The sequence below is a fragment of the Gobio gobio genome (genome assembly GCF_949357685.1).
Source record: "Gobio gobio genome assembly, chromosome: 22".
NCBI lineage: Eukaryota > Metazoa > Chordata > Actinopteri > Cypriniformes > Gobionidae > Gobio > Gobio gobio.
The window spans coordinates 25736404-25756486 of NC_137118.1; the positions used below are offsets into that span (position 1 = coordinate 25736404).

Here is a 20083-nt window from a genome sequence, read left to right on the forward strand (position 1 = left end):
GGTTTGATGGTGCACAGCAACTGCAAACAGCATGAAGAACCAGCTCTGCATTTATTTCCACGTGAAACGAAGAAAATAATCCACATAATCTGTACACAAAGTACGGAAAAACATAAATATGATACAAACAGGTTCCCTCGGTGTGTTGGTGAGGTCTTCAGGGTCAGAAGTCATAGAGCCATCAGGCAGGATGACTCTCACTTTCATGTCTCTGCTGATCTCATGTTAATTTAAAGCTTTGTGGTGTGTGACGGACGTGTTGATGTGTTAACGTGCGTGTTGTCATTTCAGCAGGTTTACAGCTGCTTCTCGAATGCATTGCGCTGCTTTCTCAATTTCCTCCTGCGTCTGCTCGACGGTGACAACTACTCTAATGCTGAGGACACAACAGATGTTCATTCAGCATTTGAGTCAAGACATCAATTTCAGATCAAAAAATAATTTCGAAGAGGTTTAAATGGATGAAATTATTCACAGCTAACCTTGGCGGAGGAAGAAATCGCTCTTCTTTGTCCAGGTATCGAGCCAAAGTGAGTGCGATGTGTCTGTCCAAACTCTACAGAAATTACCAAAAAAAACTGATTATCTTACACCGCATATACTTTCTGAAAGTCAACATGAATTCAAAATCTGCCTTTTTCAAAACTTTAATAAAGTTTAAAGGAACATGCCGTTATTTTTGAAAATAGGCTCATTTTCCAACTCCCCTAGAGTTAAACAGTTGAGTTTTACCGTTTTTGAATTCATTCAGCTGATCTCCGGGTCTGGCGATAGCACTTTTAGCATAGCTTAGCAATAGGCTTGCTACGATAGTCGGTGTTGCCGGTGTTACCGGTGTCCAGACTCAACACCGGTTACATCACTTGCCCACCGTGGCACCGGCCACCGTCTTTTTGATTTTTTTATAGTAATAAAATAATTTAGTTCAGTTAGAGAACAGACAATACAAATAAAAACTGAACGTATCTGCTTAATAAAGCAGGATCCGACCATGAGTCTCGGCAGCGGCAGGAGTCATTCATCAGATTTAAGAGTGAGGAGCTGACTGAGATGATCGCGGAAGATTTGGTTTCAAAGCGAAACGTAAAAGCGCCTATTTAAGGGAGTTTGTAATTTGTTTTGTTGTTGTGTTTTTCATTAAAAATAATAGGCTAATGAACCCACAATTCAAGCAACCCGCAGCCGAATTGGCGCTAATTCAAAACCGAACGTAAAATGTGCACGGCCGCACAGAGCGCGCATTGTTTACTTTCGCCTGGCTCCGCAGTGCGAGCCTTCGCGCTGACTGCGCGCATTTATTTTTGCCGCGCGCACCGAGTATAAACAAGGCTTTACGGACGAACTGTTATTCATTCATGGCGTGCATCTCAATCATAGACTGATCAATGCTTGATCAGTGCCCTGACTACTGAACTAGGGAACTGATTGAGACGCGCCCATGGCCTCACAGAGCGCGCATTTACAGACGAGCTGTCATTCACGGTGTGCGCGCACTGGTGCGTTTTCAGTTCAGAGCGGTCGTGTGCATGTTACTTTCGGTTAGATAGAATTAGTGATTTACAAGCCTCCGCCGGTGATACCGGTATTACCGGTGTTGTCACACATCAATTAACCGGTGGGGAAATTTCCTCACCGTCACATCCCTACTTAGCATAGATCATTGAATCTGATTAGACCGTGAGCATCTCGCTCAAAAATGACTAAAGACTTTTGATTTTTGTCCTGTTTAAAACTTGACTCTTCTGTTGTTACATCGTGTACTAAGACTGAAAATGAAAATTTGCGATTTTCTAGGCCGATATGGCTAGGAACTATTCTCTCATTCCTGCGTAATATTCAAGGAACTTTGCTGCCGTACCATGGGTGCAGCGGCCCAATGATATTATGCAGCGCCTGAAAATAGCCCCCAGCTAGGTAACTTCCAACGTGACCGGCACTAAGTTTATGTAGTTGCAGAGTTGCAGGTATTCCAGTTCAAATAGAAAGTGCTACCGCCAGACGCGGAGATCGGCTGAATGGATTCAAAAATGGTAAAACTCAACTGTTTATCTCAAGTGTTCAAAAATAGTGGAGTGCTCCTTTAATAAATGTCTGATTTTATTGTACACATTATATACAGTCAAACCAAAAATTATTCAGACACCAGATATCCTTTTACTAGTGGGTGCAGGACACTATAGTTCATTTATAAGTACGTGAGGATAGTAAAATAAAGTAAACTTTGACCAATTATACCCCCAAATTCTTCAAAAGACTAACAGTAAAATTGATAAAACATGTGGGACCGAAATTATTCAGACACTTTGACCTGACCATGTTTTGCTTAAGTGTTTTTTCTTTAATTACTAATGCGACTTTTTACAACACCGACTGAACAAAATTAAGCATTGCTTGGACATTGGTTGACCTAAACTGGTATTATCTAATTGTGTACTTAAATTTAACAGCTGACAGCTGATTGGTTGATTGTAATCCATTACATACCTTTCTTTCAAAGTTATCTGACATTCTCAAGATACATTTTTTCTGACAAAGCACAACTCTGAGTTCTTGTCATATTTTATTACCATTTTCTAAACTATAGCGAATAAACTGTGATAATGTGAGAAATGTTGACAGTGTCTGAATAAATTTAGGTTCGACTGTATAAATATAATGTAATGAGAAAGTTATTATACTGTTATTTATGTGTGGGTGTGTATATACACTCACACACACACACACACACACACACACACACACACACACACACACACACACACACACACACACACACACACACACACACACACACACACAATTAAAATGTAAGTTTCTCTGCAACTGAAATAATGTTTTGTTGAACAGTGTTTTTCAAATTTTCAGCATCATTACTCCAGTCTTCAGTGTCACATGATCCTTCAGAAATGATTCTAATATGTTGATTTGATGCTCAAGAAACATTTCTGATTATCATCAATGTTGAAAACAGTTGTGCTGCTTCATATTTTTGTGGAAACCCATGATACATTTTATTTTTCTGAATTATTTGTCTTTACTGTCACTTTTGATCAATTTAATGCATCCTTGCTGAATAAAAGTATTAATTACTTTCTTTGATCTATGGTCTAACTGACCACAAACTTTTGAACATTAATTTTGGTATCTAAAGTTGCGAAATGCTTCATATTACAAAAGTACAATGGGTCGCGAAATGCATTTTATGAACTTTTACGAATTTACAGCACTATTTTTTTCCATTATTACACTGGATTGAATACTTTCAGCGATATACCGATGATAACCACACTAAGACAAGAGACTGTGATTTGCTGGTTGAACCTACGTAATCGACGATTGTTCGGAGCAGCTTCAGGTCATTTGCTCTGGATCCTGTGCTGTTTTCCAGCTGTAGATGGAGAGCAGGAGCAAAAGACTCTCCCACCACCTTCAGTCCTGGAGTCCTGCAATAAACCCCAATGATTTCATCAGTCAAAAAGCAGTCATCACAGTTAAGCCCCAACAGGTGCATTCGGTCAGAAAGAATTTATAATTCCTGGACATTTGACAGCGTAGAGATTATTATTACTGCTCATTACTGCCAATAATACGGATATTTTTTTCATAGATTTCTCATTTTTCTAATGACAGAGTTCAATGAAGGCAATCTACATTTAGGTTACTAAACATTTGTGGCTCATTGGGTTTCTTTTTTATGGAAAGAAGTAAGATTGACTTGCCCTTGCAGTGCTTTGTGGACATGTTTGCACTTCTCCCGCAGAACCTTGAAAATACCTGTGAGAGAACATAAAAAAATACTGCACTCAATGTGAAGGTTTGCCAAAAACACACTCTACACAAGAAAGCGGGCGAATGCACTTAAACTAAACTAAATTTCATGTCAGTTTGTATTGGTAAATGTGTCAGAAAGGAAAGTATTAGTGTTGAGTCAACTACTGTCATCACTGAGCGACATGGATAATTACAGCCAAACAGCCAATCTGCTGTTGCAGGTTAAATATAATGTGGATAACATTGAATAAATATATTTTGGCCAGGTTAGATACTGATAATTAATCACTCAAACCCCTTTATCTAAACCTCTCTACTTAACCGTCAGACTCGCACATCCTCCATGTCTGTAGTTTTTTTTTTTTTGTACACTTTTTACTTTTTGTACTGTTTGTAGTTCTAATAGAATCCTCGTCCAATGTGCAATGGGTTATGGGAAATATTAGCCTTTAGAGTGTGCTTCAATCTGCACTTTCTGACCGGAAATAGTAGACCATCCAGGTATCTTTGGAATACCTATTTCAACATACTACGATTTGGGATGTAATAATTCTATTTTCGTATACTATTTAGGGTGGATAGCACGCGAATTTGGACGCATAGAATGTTTCATAAAATATAAATTAGTTTATATTACAGATTTGTATGCAAGTTTAAATGATAGCTAAAAAAGAGAGAGATTGTCATTTTCTCATTAATTCTTCCGCTAATTTTTATTTTTAATTATTTGAGTTAATATCGTTAAATAAATATAAATTTAACTGAAGCAATTCTTATGGTTGTTTTATTTACGTTCTTTAATTTAACTAGTGTGATATCACATATTTTGTCTTTTTATATCTGCCATCAGCCATCCTGCTCTCTAAGATATCAGTCTCTGGCCATTAAAAACCAGTCGACCATAACTTACGATCACAGTAATGCAATTTGCGTAGAGTATGTTTAAAAATATGGAATAGAGAGCAAAAGATCCAGGCCCAACTGGCAATTCGTTTATATTGGCATGAGTGTGGCTGGTGCTCAATACACACACACACTAATGTGACTTTGCTGGAATCAACTGAGCTGCACTCAACTCCCACTGAGAGCCATCTGAAGCTCATCTCCCCTGAGGAGAAGCGTCACCTTTGTGTTGAACCAGTCTGAACACTGTCTCTCAACACGTATTAAAGTCAAAGGCCACTGATGGGCTCAGAGACAAACAACTGCTAAAACATTCATTGCTCAACACTGAAGCATCACACAGGGTTTCCACACTATTTGTGGAATAGTGTGAAACGTATGATTGTTTCAAGTCATTCGCAATTACAGGATAAGGTTTTTTACACATTTTAAAACCTGGTTAAATATTTCACAGCTGAGCATGACTAAAAAAAAGTATATTCACTGCCCGTTGATCACGATGCCCGTTGATCATGCCTCTTGTGCAGTAGAAAATACAGAGCAGACTCCCCAGACCAATGTTCAATCTTAAAAGATTGAGCTTGGTCTGGTGATAGCCAGACAAAAAATGGACTTCATTTCCGCCTGATTTTGTTCAAAATCACGTCACAACAGTTTAAGCATATCTCGGCCTGTTTGGGGATATTCTGGTCTTTTGATATGCATTGGTTCCCTCGTCACTGTAAGTCTATGGGATTTTCAGCGCTTTTAACATCCGCCAAGCAAAAGTCTGATCATACTTAAAGTTTTATTCAAGTGCCTTAACTAAATGTGAGTAATTGTGTTGGCCTAGCAAATACAGCCAAAAAATATGTCAGTTTTTATGTCTGAGCGTCTCTGCATATGGTTTGGATCAGCTGATTATTTTTACTCTTTAAAGTCCAGCCAATTCAGTTAACTAATACACTCAAAAAAGAAAGAAAGAAATTCTTAGTCATGTTATATAAAAGGGAAAAATCATAATTCAGGAGTATAGATGTATATCAAAGTATTTTCACATCTTGCAAAAAAAAAAAAAAAAAAAAACTACACGGTTTGAGAAGATAAAATGCATGTTTTTGTTTAAGTAAATGTTGTTACCTGGATCTTCCTCCATGATGTTCAGACCTTCAATAGCAGCAGAAGCCAGCATGGGTGGAAGAGACGCTGAGAAACAGTAACCCTGACCTGACAGACGCTAACAACATAAAAAAAAACACGTTCATATTCAATCAATCAACAGCAAACATTTATTTTACATCAGAGTATAATAATGGTGGGAATTACCCGTCTGGATTTGTGAATTTCACAACCATTAAAAAAAGTTAAGCTATACAACATTTCAAGGCATTTAAACAAAACTTTGATTTGGACAGTTGAGACAGTGGCACCTGGTGGTTATTATTAATAATTAATACGCTTATAACTTTACGATTATAATTATGCTTTTGACCTTCCATATACAGAGTCCAACAATACCCCATTTATCAAGGTCTCCAGTATTATCGGACCATTTGAATAAGACTGTAACTAGTGGATTTTTGCAACACTTATTAAGCATCTTTGGAACTAAAACTTGATAAATATGATTTTTATTGAACTCTTCCCTATCCCTTGAGGGAACAAAATCAATACTGACCCATCTGTCAAGAGATTCCTGGCCATGTTTACTTATCTGCCATTTTTAACATTATAGGTATATTTAGTATAAATCTTCACCAAATTGGACTATAAATTGAATGCTTGATTCGCACGTTATAACACTGAGTTATTGGTTTTTGAGTCTTGAGGGGCATTTTTTTTTTAAGTAACTGGGCAGTAAAATTGTACGGAAATCTGCAAACGCTGCACAAGCAGCTCAGATTGTTGACACTCCATTGGCATTTCAGTAGAGCATGTGAATTCACTTCCTTCACTTCATTAAAGGAAGAATGAATCTGATATGATCCATGTATATGACATCCATATTATATGACAGTCAAATAGGCAAGGAAAAGAATAAATGACTCTATGACAGTACTATCAAAACTCATAAATACAGAGGATGGCATCATATGGTAAGTCAAGTGGAATCATGTGAAAGCAGAAGATTGATTCCTGTCAATTATCCACCCAGAGATACTCTAAAGAAACAGGATTAATGATGCAAGAACTTCTGCTTTCCAAGGATCTGGATCCCATTTCAAAGTGACACGGTCACATGAGGATAATTCCACACACACATTCAGGTTTAAAAAAGCATGTGTATTTAATTACAGTTTTATCTTTAGAATATAAAAACCATATGTACAGAAATATACATCAAAAGAAGCTTCTTTTGATCATTCAAATAAAAACCAGAAAGCTAAATCTTTAGATTTAACAGCTGAGAGTATGTAAAACCCACAGTTGCCCAACAAAATCCTTTGCTTACTAAATACAAAGACAAAACCAACGTTGAATATTGAAAATACAGATTAAAAGAATATTCTAGGTTATCTTTAGCTGGCAGTATTTGCTGTAAACACATTTACCATGCGCTTATATGCACAGTGAGTCAAAATTATTGTCTGTGGAAAACGGATAGCAAGCCACAGATGATTAGACTAAACAGACATTAGACCGAAGCTAGGTATTATGCCTTTAGCCTTTCATTCAAAGTCGGATGTGGGATATTCTTACGTAATATCATCAACTTCAGACCATAAAGGCGTTCCACTGCTCTACCATTAGTTTTGCAGGAGTTTGACTATAAACAAAAAAGTTTCCAAGTAAACAACATTTTGTGGAAATCTACTGTACATGTCCATGGAGGATCTTGAGGTGAGGCCCAATTTGCGTACTTATACACTATTCTATGACGTTTTGTACAATAAATAGTGCGAGTTGTGTGTTCAAGCTTACCAAAAAGAATAAGTACACTTTAAATATCCGGAAGATAATAAACCGAAAACATGAAGTTTGGAATGTTGGACACTTAGTGCAACAGCCATAGAGACAGAGCGTATTCAGGCCACACCGGGGGGAAAACAATCCAACGCTCTCCATTGACTTTGCATTGCGTGAAGCTGCCTCCTTGTCATTTCGGAATTATAACAAAAAACAGAACAATGTCTAAAAGCTGCTATGTGACAAGGTGTACAGCAAACAAGCAAAAAACACAGAAATACGTTTTTATAAGCTGTCGACCCAAAAAAACGGGCGTTTAAGGAGATAAAAGTGGAGACAGGCAATAAAACGTGAAGCTTCAGCAGGAAGAATGGGTAAATTTTGGGATCCTGACACACAGTATGCCTCAATATGCCTATGTGTGCAGTAAACATTTTGTCACTGTTAAGTCAAATATCCAAATGTCAGTTTTATATATTATATTCACTGTCGCTGATCACGTTCCCCTCCAGTGCGCGTAGTTCTCAGTGTAATATAACGAGTCGCGCTCTGTTTCAATGGCCTGAATCCACTTTTTTGTCCTTGAACGCTCGTTTTTTGGGTCAACAGCTTATAAAAACTTCTGGGTTTTTGGTTCTGGGTTTTGTTTAGCTTGTTTGCTGTACACATTGTCACATATCAGCTTTTATACATTGTTCTGTTTTTTGTTATAAGTCCGAAATGACAAGGAGGCAGCCTCATGCAATACAAAGTCAATGGAGACGGTTTGATATATTTTCCTTGATTGGTTTTCTCTAAAGAGAAATACACGATTCAGTCCAATTTGGTGAACTGTTCGACCAGTTCACTAAAAAGAACCAGTTAAAAAAAAATGATTCATTTACAAACCGGACTGACAGCACTATGTTAAAAACGAAAGTAAAGAGTGATGGCAGGTCGTTGCGTTTTACCATAAAATGAGAGTTCCGTGTCTTTATTAAAATCAACAAATTAATGATTTAGCTCTCATACACCCGCAATTAATTGGAATGTTATTTTTTTTTATTACTTGGCCAGCTACAGTTATCCACACACATTTGGTGGGTTTGAGGGTGTTAATGTCACAGTGCTTAGTACACAAGTATAACTGCATAGTGTATAGTGCGTTATTTGGAACACACCTTTGAAGATTCTGACTTTCTGAGTTGAATGGACACAGCAATAGACATTATGCTGAATATTCATGTAATAATAATATTCATTTAATAATTACTTTTTTTAGGTATGATGGTACAGATTAGTTTTGTAGTTGTATGTATACCTGATGATCAATAACGAATGATCGTCCACAGCAGAAACCTCCGATGGATGCCACCGCATTTTCCATGTTGGCACTTATGAGGTCAATATCATCAATCTGAAATAAACATTTTATGGAATAGTTATTTTTCAACTGAGCACCTTGAACTGTAGAGAAGTGTATATTCTAGCCATTACGTACGTTGACCCCAAAATGCTCTGTGACTCCTCTTCCATGTTCTCCAAGCACTCCAAAAGACATGCTCTCCTCCAGAAAGATTCGTACTTTATATTTGTACTTCAGTTTTACCTGAAAAAGATGATAAGTCCATTAAAAACATCAGCTAATTTGAAAAAAATTTGTAGTAGCAGTAATATGCATAAGTTTAATATGTATGGTTAGGTGTTTGTTCAAATCCATAGAGGGATACAGAGAATTCAAAAAGTAATAGGATCCCTTTCTTTTTTTTTTCAATTCTTATGTAGCCACATTATGATGAAATGCTTTATTTTAATGCTTTTTAATGATCTGTACCCCATATGATAGCTTTATTTCTTTCTATCACAAATCTGTTTATTTGTCATTATGGAGTAAGTAGTGTAGATTGATGTGAACATATTAATTAATGCATTTTATCATAAAGGTGAAATTAAACAAAATGTGTGTGGGCTGGGTGAAAAAAAATCTGAATTGTTGAAAGGTTCTTACCAGTTCAGGTAGTGGACAGATATCTGCAGTGTTGATATAGAGTCCTTCAACTACAATGAACCGTCTGATTACTCTCGCCTTACGTGGATTCTAAAGTAAAACACATAAAAACAATAACTATGAATAAACAAGCATGTATACATGTATAGAAAAACAACAAAAAAAACTGTATTTTTGAGTGGTTGTAAGGGTGGATAGACTTTATTTCATTGAATTAAATCGGATTGCGCTTGATACATCAGTGCATGTTCTACCAAAAAAATAATTGTTTTTAAAATCCTTTATCAAAAAGTAAAAATTATGCATAATTTATTGGTATTACTATAGTAAGTAAATGTAACAAGAACACCGTAAAATAAAGTGTTACCTTAAAGGTGCAGTAAGTAATTTCTGAGAAACACTGTTGGAAATTTAAATCAACACCTAAACAAACAATTTTGTGAATATTTGCTAGATGTATGTTTTGTGTTTGTACATAGTTCTGGCTGTGTGAATAGAAAAAAAAAAAGACTGAGCACCAAAACACTTAAAGCCAATCAGCAGTAGGGGGCGTGTCCGCTCATGATGGGGGAGGAGAGAGCATGAGCAAGCGGGACAAGAGATAGCTGAGATATTAGAGGAATATAAATGGACAAAAGGGGTTACAATCAGGCCGAAGCTTTAAGGCTGGGACACACCAAGCCGATGCTCGGCCGCCGGGCAATGTCGGGTCATTTTTGAGCATCGGTCTGCTTAGTTTTTCCCGGTATGTTCCGCACCGTTGGCTCTAGTTGGGTTGAATCAGCATCGTTGAGAGAGGGAACTCTGATTGGCTTAGCGAACGAGTCAGTGCACGAGTATAAAAGCCAAAGTGATGAAAGCGAGCAAAGAAGTCAAGACAGAGAGAAGGCTGTTATAATTCTACGTCATCTTACCTAGGCATTAGAATGCACAAATATTTTCATAATAACATGAGCCGAATGGAATGAAGAAAGTGATAAGCAGGATTGATATTCGAAATGGTAAGCTTTGTTTACAGATTGTAATCTGCAGTCCTAGTTTCGGTTTCCTTTTTGAATGGCGAAAAAAGACTATTGATTCCAGTTGATATAGACCGATATTTCCTCACACGAAGGCGTGTTAAGTGCTAGTTGAAAGTCGCCTTTAGTCCTTTTGATGTGTTCAAGAGCAGCTTTTTGGTTGAGATGCAGACGACAAGGCGACAACACAGTCAGTGGTGTCCCAGGCTTTAGGACCCACGTTAATATTGGAAAAGCTTTCCAGCGCTGGAGAGACGTAAGAGAACGGGAGGGACTGAACACGGATGCTGAGGTTGCTTTGTTTCTGCCAGATTCGCGAGTAACTGTTTTTTTTTTGTTGCTGCTTCACAGAACCAAGATGTGGTGTTGTTGAATCACAGCTTGGTCATCCATACTAGCTGTCCAATAAGCCAGCTGTTAGTGGTTGTTGCATTGGTGTTTGTTATTTTATGGGTGGAGCAATGAAGGGAGGGGTATGTTTGTTTGGGCGTTGATTTCAAATATCAACAGTGTTTCTCGGAAATCGCTTACAGCACCGGCTTTAAAATCAAGTCTACATTAATTGATATTGTTTTACTAGGAAATAGGTTATGAATGTCATTTTATGCTTTATTTATGTAATTTCTTTTCATGTCATCTGGTTAAAACCCTTCTCACCTTCTGATCTTCAATCTCTTGCTCCTTCAGAAGGCGCTCCAGATCTTCCATGTCATTGTGTTTGAAGTATTTAATGAAGCTGCGTGAAGCCTGGAGGCCTTTCTGAATGGAGAAACATGCGGCCTCGTCGCTGAGAAAACCAGAGACACAGACACATCAGGCTGCTTTATCATCTCTAAGGATGTTCCTGTTTCATTCGCTGCTACAGATGATCATCTGTGGATATTATTAAGAAGCTCAATGGAGGTGGAAGGCTGTTGGAGTTGAGCAGGAACTTACACAAAGATGATGTCTCCTCTCTTGGAGTAAGCTGGAATGGCACTGGCGATGGTGGCGAAGCCATACGAGTAGATGATAGCCTCCTCTGTTCTCATGAACTTTGCCAAGCGCTCTTCTAACTCGAGATGAACATCTGCAGAACATTTAAATGCTTTAAACTTACACAGCAACATCAGACAGACAGATACTTGAGGTGATAAAACTACCTACCAAAGGTCCCATAGAATCCTCTTGGTCCACAAGTTCCCACACCGTATTTTTTTAGTGACGCCAGAGCCTTCAACTGAAAACAGATCAATGATACTGTAAGACAGTGATGTACGATAAGATTTACATCACAAACAGAGTGCCATAATGACCAAGAACATCAACATCTTTATTCTAGCAAATTTATTTAGTTGAATTCTCCAAGTTAAATCAAACAAATGGCCCGATTTATAATGTTACTAAATAGAAATATATTAATGCAATTTGGAATTACTATTAGGAATTTAATGGTTTTAATTTTGAGAGTTTCTTGTTTTACCAGTTTTCATAATGCATTGCAACTTTCAAGGCCCAGAAAGGTACTAAAGAAATAAAATAGTCCATGTGACTACAGTGGTTCTGTAAAAATGTCTTTACTAACTTTCTCAGCCTTGAAAGTTGCAATGACTCTTAAATTGCTGTCTATGGAGGGGTCAGAGAGCTCTCGGATTACATAAAAAATATCTTAATTTGTGAAGGTTTGCGCTGATTCAAGCTGTTCAAATCTGGTCCTAGATGAGGAAAAATAAACCATGCGTACATGCGACAAATAATCATGATTATCAATTGAACTATTATGCAGCATGACAAAAATATGACTTTTGACAAGTATTCATTGACTAAAACTAAACTAAAATGCTCAGACATTTAGTAGACTAAAACTTGACCAAGAAAAAACAGAACGAGGCTGACTATTAGGAGCAAAACATTTTAAAAAGCTGAAGAAATTAACACTATTTACTTAGCTTAATACATGTTCCTGGTCATATCGTACATGACTCCAAGGTTATACTATATGATGTCACATTACAAAAGAAAAAAAAGAAAAAACTACTGTTTATGTTGGCTTGAAGTCATGTGGTGGTTTTTCACTCATATACAGCAGTATCTGGGTTTAAGCCAATCTACATTTACATTAATGTATTTGGCAGACACTTTTATCCAAAGCAACTTACATTGCACTCAAGTTTATACTTGCATTTTACCAGTTTATACATTCCCTGGGAATTGACCCCAGAACGCACAATGTTTCACTACAGGAACACACTTATCTCTGATTGCTTAGTGGCACAAGGAAAGTGAGTTTGGAAGCAGATTTTGTTAAAAGAGTATGACAACAGAAGTGTATTAAAATTTGGTCCAAAAATTTTGTTTTAAAATGTTCTAAAAGCAAATGTTAAACTCTTATCGGTTCTGTGCACCATTATATCAGCTGAACATCCTGAAAAAAAACAACAGGTCAATTCATTTATCCACATCCTTCATTCGACAACTATATATTTGCACAGAAATAATCTCATTACATAATTAAAATATATAGTACCATTGACGTTTGGGATCAGTAAGATTGTTTTCTTTTGTACAGAAAGGATGCATTAAATTGATATTCACATTATTATGAATTTATATTATTACAAAAGATATATAGTACAAATAATCATTAATAATAATCAGAAATGTTTCTTGATCATGAAATCCTCATATTAGAATGATTTCTGAAGGATCATGTGAGACTGAAGACTGGAGTAATGATGCTGAAAATTCAGCTTTGATCACAGGAATAAATTACATTTTACTATATATTCACATAGAAAACAGTTGTTTTAAATGGTCATAATTTTCACATTATTAATGTTTCTATTGTAGTTTTGATCAACTAAATGCAACCTTGGTGAGCAGAAGAGACTTCTACCAAAAACATCAAAAAATCTTAACAACAGTAAGTGTAAGTGCCCTTTAAATCAAGATGTACTTAGCATTAATGAGAAAACTGCACATTACAATCAGGAACCGCTATGATGAATGTAAATGTGAAGAATGGAAAAGCACTTCGACTAGCGTTTGAGCTGCTACAAACCTTCACACGCTCGTTGTCGAGCAGACCCAAGAAGTTAAATGAGGCAAAGTTAATGCACTCTTTCCCATTTACGATGATTTTGTGGCTTGGAGGGCTGTAAAAGAAAAACATTGCCTCAGTCAGTATAATTTACACAGCACACAGCAATTATGATTCCATATGGGGGCAGACAGAGCTGGGATGGAGACATGTTGATTTGAACAGTGCTACAAATAAGAAATATCTCCACTTTCTGACTGTACACACAAGACGTACCCTGTGACCACGTCATAATTAAGTGAAGGATGGTCTTTCGATACGGGAGTAACCAGCGGTTCAGGCTGCCACTCCTCAATTAACTCCTCTTTCTCCTGAAACACACAGGAATAAACAGCAGAATGAAAATGCTTATAAAATCAAGCAAAATGTCCTGTCTTGAAGTAACTGGATCAAATTACGATAACAAGTATAACAATATTGTCATTTCATTTTACACATTTCTAAATTGTTCTTAGATATAAGCCATAACGTTACAACTCTTATCACTTGACGTCTGTGATTTCATGTACCGATTCGGACTAGATGAACATCTCTGTGTTTATTACAGAGTAGGGAGAGTATGTTTTCTAGATATGGGCGTTACAGAAGCTCATCTGCTATACTTGCATGCGTCACATATGATGTTTTTAAGGAATAATTGATTCTAGGTCGTTGAATTATTAGAAAAATAATGCACAACTGAGGTGGTAAATTATTTTATTTTCGATAATTCAATGGCCCGGAGTCAATTATTCCTCTTATACTACGGTTACCACACCTCAAAACATTGTTCAGATGATGTATTTCAAGACATTTGTCAGGTTTTTATCCTTAAAACGCTCGTGTGTATAGGAATAGTTTTTTACGCATCTCATCCTAAGCCTCCGTTGCGAATTCCAAAATGTAATTTTAGAGCTAGTAACGAAGGCTAAGAGAGATTTAGCATATGTGAATTACCTAATAGCGAAACTGTAAGTTTATCTGCTTTGAGAACGGCGCTGTTATTACTTCGCAAAATTGTTAGTAGTAGTAGTAGGTACTTTATTGATCCCACATGGGAAATTAAAGCTGCGTGACTATTTTACTGATAAAAATCGCCAGAGCGGCGCTTACAAAACGTTTCTGTGCGAGTGTGTCTGTACTGTATGTGTGTAGGTTTGAGTGGGAGAGAGAGAATGTGTTTTGCCTTTCCATCCGTAATAAAACATAATTTTGTGGCAAAAACATGGAGATAATTTTTCATTTTTATCCTATTGTTTACTGTATTTATTTGTTTGGACAGTGTCGTTGTGGATTTTTGGTTGCTTTACTGTTGTCAGCTGTAAAGACCTTTGAAATAACTGAAATCATTTGGCGAAGTGATATGGAACTGTAATGGGGTCAAGACCTGCCTGGAACTACTTTCTCCGTGCATTTCCCTGAAAATAATTGCACACCTTAAATGTTTATCAACCAATCAGATTCAAGCATTCAACAGCCCCGTAGTATAAATGTCTTTTCACTTCACGTATGTAGCAGTGGCTGTTTATAAGAAGCAGCAAAATCTAGACTAGTATCTTACTCTTATACTGATATTAATATGGCCAGTCCTCACAGTTTCTACTATTTGGTTCTATTTAATAATTGTATAATGTAATTTTTTCATTGAATGTCATTCATAACGAAATTAAATGAAAGCATGGCGTAGATTAGTGCACAAACGGTGGCCCAGGTAGGTAAAAAAAACACGAGGAGAAGCATTAGATAATATAACCTCAGTAATCACAGACATTCACACCCGGGCAGGATCAGATTTCTCAGAGGACTGTGGAGTTTGCTGAAAAACAGTAGGTAATTTGCTCTGGAGTTTATACTGAGGTTGTGTATGATTCAGACAGGATTAAAATTGCCAAGTACGTCTAAAACACGAATTTCTCTAACTTGTCCCAACCAAATAGGGCTATAATGTTGTGTTTTGATCTTATGCAAATTTTAGTTTGATTGAATGGCAACTCTTTGAATAGTAATCAATTATATTTAAGAAACTGCAAATGTATGTGTGTAGCATAAATGTGTAGCATTTTATTATAGTATTTAAAAAAGTTCCATAAATCCTTGTTGCTTTACATGGATATAAAAATTAAAAAAATTAAATTGCAGAATGTGAGATGCCATATTTCATATTCTTCAGTAAAAGACAAACGTTTAGGGCCAGTAAGACTTTTTTTAAATAAATAAATATTTTTATTCAGAATGTATTAATAACTTTCTATTAATCAAATAATCCTCAAAAGTTTCCACAAAAATATGAAGCAGCACAACTATTTTCATCACTGATAATAATCTGAAATGTTTCATCATATTAGAATGATTTCTAAAGGATCATGTTACACTGAAGACTGAAGTAATGATGACAGGAATAAATGACATTTTACAATAGCAAACAGCTATTTTAAACTGTAAAGATATTTCACAATAGTAATTAATATATTGCAGTCTTGGTGATCAGAAGAGATTTTCAAAATCAAAAACATTTTAAAAACAAATCATAACGGCCCCAAACTTTTTAACGATAGTGTACAGTAAGTTTGCTTGAATCCCAAATAGCCACAGAAATATAGAAAACACCCTTTAGTTAACTTTGAACCAGTGTCTGAATGACGTGCATAATGCATCTCTCACCTTTTCTGTGAGGTCTGATCTCTCCTGAAGCTTATATGTTTTGGAGAACAGCAGTCTGATAATCCATAAAATGAGAATACCTTCTAAAATCAAATGATATGCTGGTGCCTAGAAGAAAAATCAACAACAGACTATTATAAAACAAACTGCAATTTGATTGGACACATTCATAAGCCCTTTTATAATGGCGATAAATGAACATTTGTGATGCACATCCTGTATTAATGTTTTCATCTTTTCATCATGCTCATCGAATGACTTTACACCATAATTATGCAAATGCTTTCCAGATGAGGCACTCCTTATCGACCATCCAAAAGATGAATGTGTTGTTTATTTCTACTCATTAATATCAGAAGAGTCAACTGCTTATTAACATCATTGTCTTGTCTTGTAATGGTGTTGCAGCAGTTGTATGTTTTAGTTGTGCAATAAGTTATGCAATGCAGTGATTATACCACGATTACTGTAGGTTTTTTTCTTCTTCTTGGATATTATAGCTTTACTTCTCATATAAAACTCTCACAAAAAAAATCAATATAAGGCATTCACAGAAAAAGACTGATATTGCAGATTTGGTCACAGTGAATCACTCACTTTGACAGCAGTGAAAAAGAAAATGAATAGAGTTCCAGATTCAGAATAAACAGCACACAATCCATGAAAGCATTTACCATGATTTAGACCAAATTACTACAGTTGTTGTTACTACAATAACTTGGAATCAGCCACAACATGACAGGACGATTCTGAAAGCTTCTTGTATATATTTTATAAGACCCCATATTAATGCCATGCTTTTAGTGTATTAAAAGTAAGGGTAATAACTTTTTGACGGGGTTACCGTAGTAAATTCAGATGTAGATGAGTGAGTCTCACCTGTCTGACTGTTTAACACTTCCTGGAGTGAGAAGATTGTGTTTGTGATTGTGAAATATAGCCACATACAATCATATGGGCCGGTGCTGTTTAACTGAACACGCGAGAAGTCTGTCGATATTAACAATAAATAAATAAATAAATAATAAAGGCAGAAAGTTTGTAGTTACCTCGTAGAAAGCTTGGACCATCTCTACCAACACCCACTGTTGCCCCGACGCCATTTTGACTGAGTCACGTGACTGAGTGCTTCTCCCTGATTATGTGAGGCGCCATCGCGTGGAAGACACGCGCAGGTGCAGTTTTCGTGTTTTTTTTTTTTTGGAAATATAATATGATGTCACTCACTTAGCTACTTTTGGATATCAGCATCAAAACACACTGTGGATGTTTTAAAACATCATTGTAGCCATAAGGTAATTAAAAATGCTCTTGTTCTGCCTGTTTCCTTACAGCACGATTTACCACGGTCGTCTTTATTTGGGACAAAGCAAAATGTGAAAAACTATCCAATTAAGCATGCTTTGGAAAAAAGTAAGCTGAACATTTCTACCTGTCAATTTTGAGGATTGGCAAAATGATTAGGCTATTTCAGAATGATAGGCCTATTTATGTGAAGAACAATACATAATGCGATTATTAATTTAATAAGCAAAATAAATTGGATAACAATTAACTCTATGCGAACCGCATTTGTTATATTTTATAGGCTAAATGATTTTAAATGATGGATAACCCTTGTGGAATAAACTTTTTTTTTTAAATAGTTAAAAGCACTGAAATAACTTTTCTGGCAGCTAATGACATGATATCTCTTGTTGTTGTGGCATTGTTGAAAAAGTTTTACTGCTTAAAATTTTTGTGGAAACGGCAAACATGGATAAAAAGTCACTTTTGATCAATTTAATGCATCCCTGTTAAAAACAATTCTCTAAAAAATCTTACTGACCGAAACTTTGAAACGGCAGCGTACAGAATCACCCTAACATATTGGACACAAACACAGGCTCTGTGTGTTTGTTTGTTTCGGGGTGACCCTTAAACCACCATTTCATTTCACAAATCAAAGGAGACTTTCTAATCACTTTCTGTATTAGTCTGACACCTAGTGGGCTTTTTATGATCTGTGATTGATTGTACATTATTTCATATAGCTTACTTGTTGTGTGTATATGAGACAGACATGTGGAGTGACAAGGTGAGTTAAGTGGATATTATGACATGGACAGAGCTCAACATTTTATTGCATTGATATTAATTTAGTCTGGTGACATAATGTGTTATTTTTATACGCAGATGCAGGCATAGTTATCATGTTGCATATTTCACACCCGTCTGCGTCTTTGATTTTCCTCAGCAGGTCATGCAGAATAAAGACTGTAATTGTGGCAAAGCTGAGTGACGGCTGACCTTGTTCTGCTGCAAACACTAAAGTTACTAATGTCATTTATACGGGTATGTTGCTGCTGGGTCAGTGTATCATGCGTTCATTATCTAACCTCAGGAGACAACACTCAAGAGAGCATCACACCCTCCTTCATGTGCTCCCTCTGCATAACATTTCCACTTTGAAACGAGTATCATTAGAATGTTCTTCACACAAATGTACCACAAGGTTTAATAAATGTTTCTTGAGCATCAAATCATCATATTAGAATTATTTCTAAAGGATCATGTGACTGAAGAAGACTGGAGTAATTTTTATCACAGGAATAAATTACACTTTATGGAGGTTATATACCCATAGAAAACAGTTATTTTAATTTTTATATTTTCCAATATTACTGTATTTTGATCAAATAAATGCTGCACTTCTTGTCCCAGTACAGAAGAATCAAGAGTGGGACGTTTGCCTTCAGAGTAGGCTACAGTGATTATCCTATGGCTGTTTAGCTCTATGTTTTTAGATTACATTCTAAATACTCAACAACAACAAAAAGAAGAGAAAAAGAAAAAGCAGATCTCTCATTGATCCCTTATAAACTCCTTCGCTGCCATTTTTTAAAAAGTTGCCAGCCACCTCAGCAGAATATTTTTGGTATGAATATCTGAACATGAAATAGCCTATATCAAAAGAAAGAAAAACTCTACTGAAAAAAAAAGCTGTTTTACTCCAGCTTCATGCATTCTTTTTTTATCAACACTTAAAGGCACAATATGTAAGATTTTTGGAAAACAAAATATCCAAAAACGACTAGAACAATGCTATATATCTTGTTAACTTGTGTACTTAAATTAACCCAAATGTTTCCAAGAATGAACATTTCTTGGAAACATTTGGGTTCCAGAGAAATCCAAGAGAAATAACCAGAGAAATAACCAGGACACGTGTCCGTGCGTCGCCTATCAATGACATCATACCCGCGTTACCATCGATTTCACCAGACATTTTAATGTATTGTGTTTTATTAGACAGGTGAGCAACTGTTTGGATACATTCATCGACAGAAAACGAATCGTTGTTATATAGCGCAACACAGTTATCGTTTAAATCTCACTTTCTTGATTTACCGCGAGTACCATGTTTTACCATGCCTAATATCGATCTAGCTTACTGCAGTGTGCAACAAGTGTCTCATAGTAGCCGTCAAGGGAATGCACAGAGTAGCATTATAACATAACTTTCAACACATTCAAATAATGTATCTAATATTATAAAACAGCTCTGCGTTACCCCACATACACTTGACCAGAAGAAGCATCTATAATAATACAGCTATAATCTCTAATAAAAGCTCCACTGCTCTCCAGCCGCGCGTCGCGCTTGTCTTTCATTAGCAATCGCTCCAGCGGCCTTGTTCCGCTCCACCCTGCTTCATACTACAGCAACGTTAATAAATCTTTAATACATTAGCTCATCCATGAATATGATTTCTGCCCGGGTCCCGTCAGATTCACCGGCTGTAGAGGTGAAGACAA

At 36.4% G+C, this 20083-nt stretch overlaps 1 protein-coding gene across 1 annotated transcript; it reads right to left on the reverse strand.

Moving 5' to 3' along the window:
* Positions 1 to 32: 32 nt before the first annotated feature.
* On the reverse strand, positions 33 to 17394 carry sptlc1 (serine palmitoyltransferase, long chain base subunit 1). Its single transcript, XM_079804659.1, has 15 exons — positions 17335 to 17394; positions 16286 to 16393; positions 13862 to 13956; positions 13607 to 13700; positions 11713 to 11785; positions 11503 to 11635; positions 11224 to 11353; positions 9548 to 9637; positions 9041 to 9148; positions 8861 to 8956; positions 5794 to 5890; positions 3720 to 3774; positions 3326 to 3443; positions 483 to 556; positions 33 to 376 (listed from the first exon to the last, which is right to left on the reverse strand). Exons 1-15 carry the CDS (start codon positions 17386 to 17388, stop codon positions 283 to 285), a joined length of 1419 nt encoding a protein of 472 aa, XP_079660785.1. The 5' UTR covers positions 17389 to 17394; the 3' UTR covers positions 33 to 282.
* Between the last annotated feature and the right edge of the window lie 2689 nt (positions 17395 to 20083).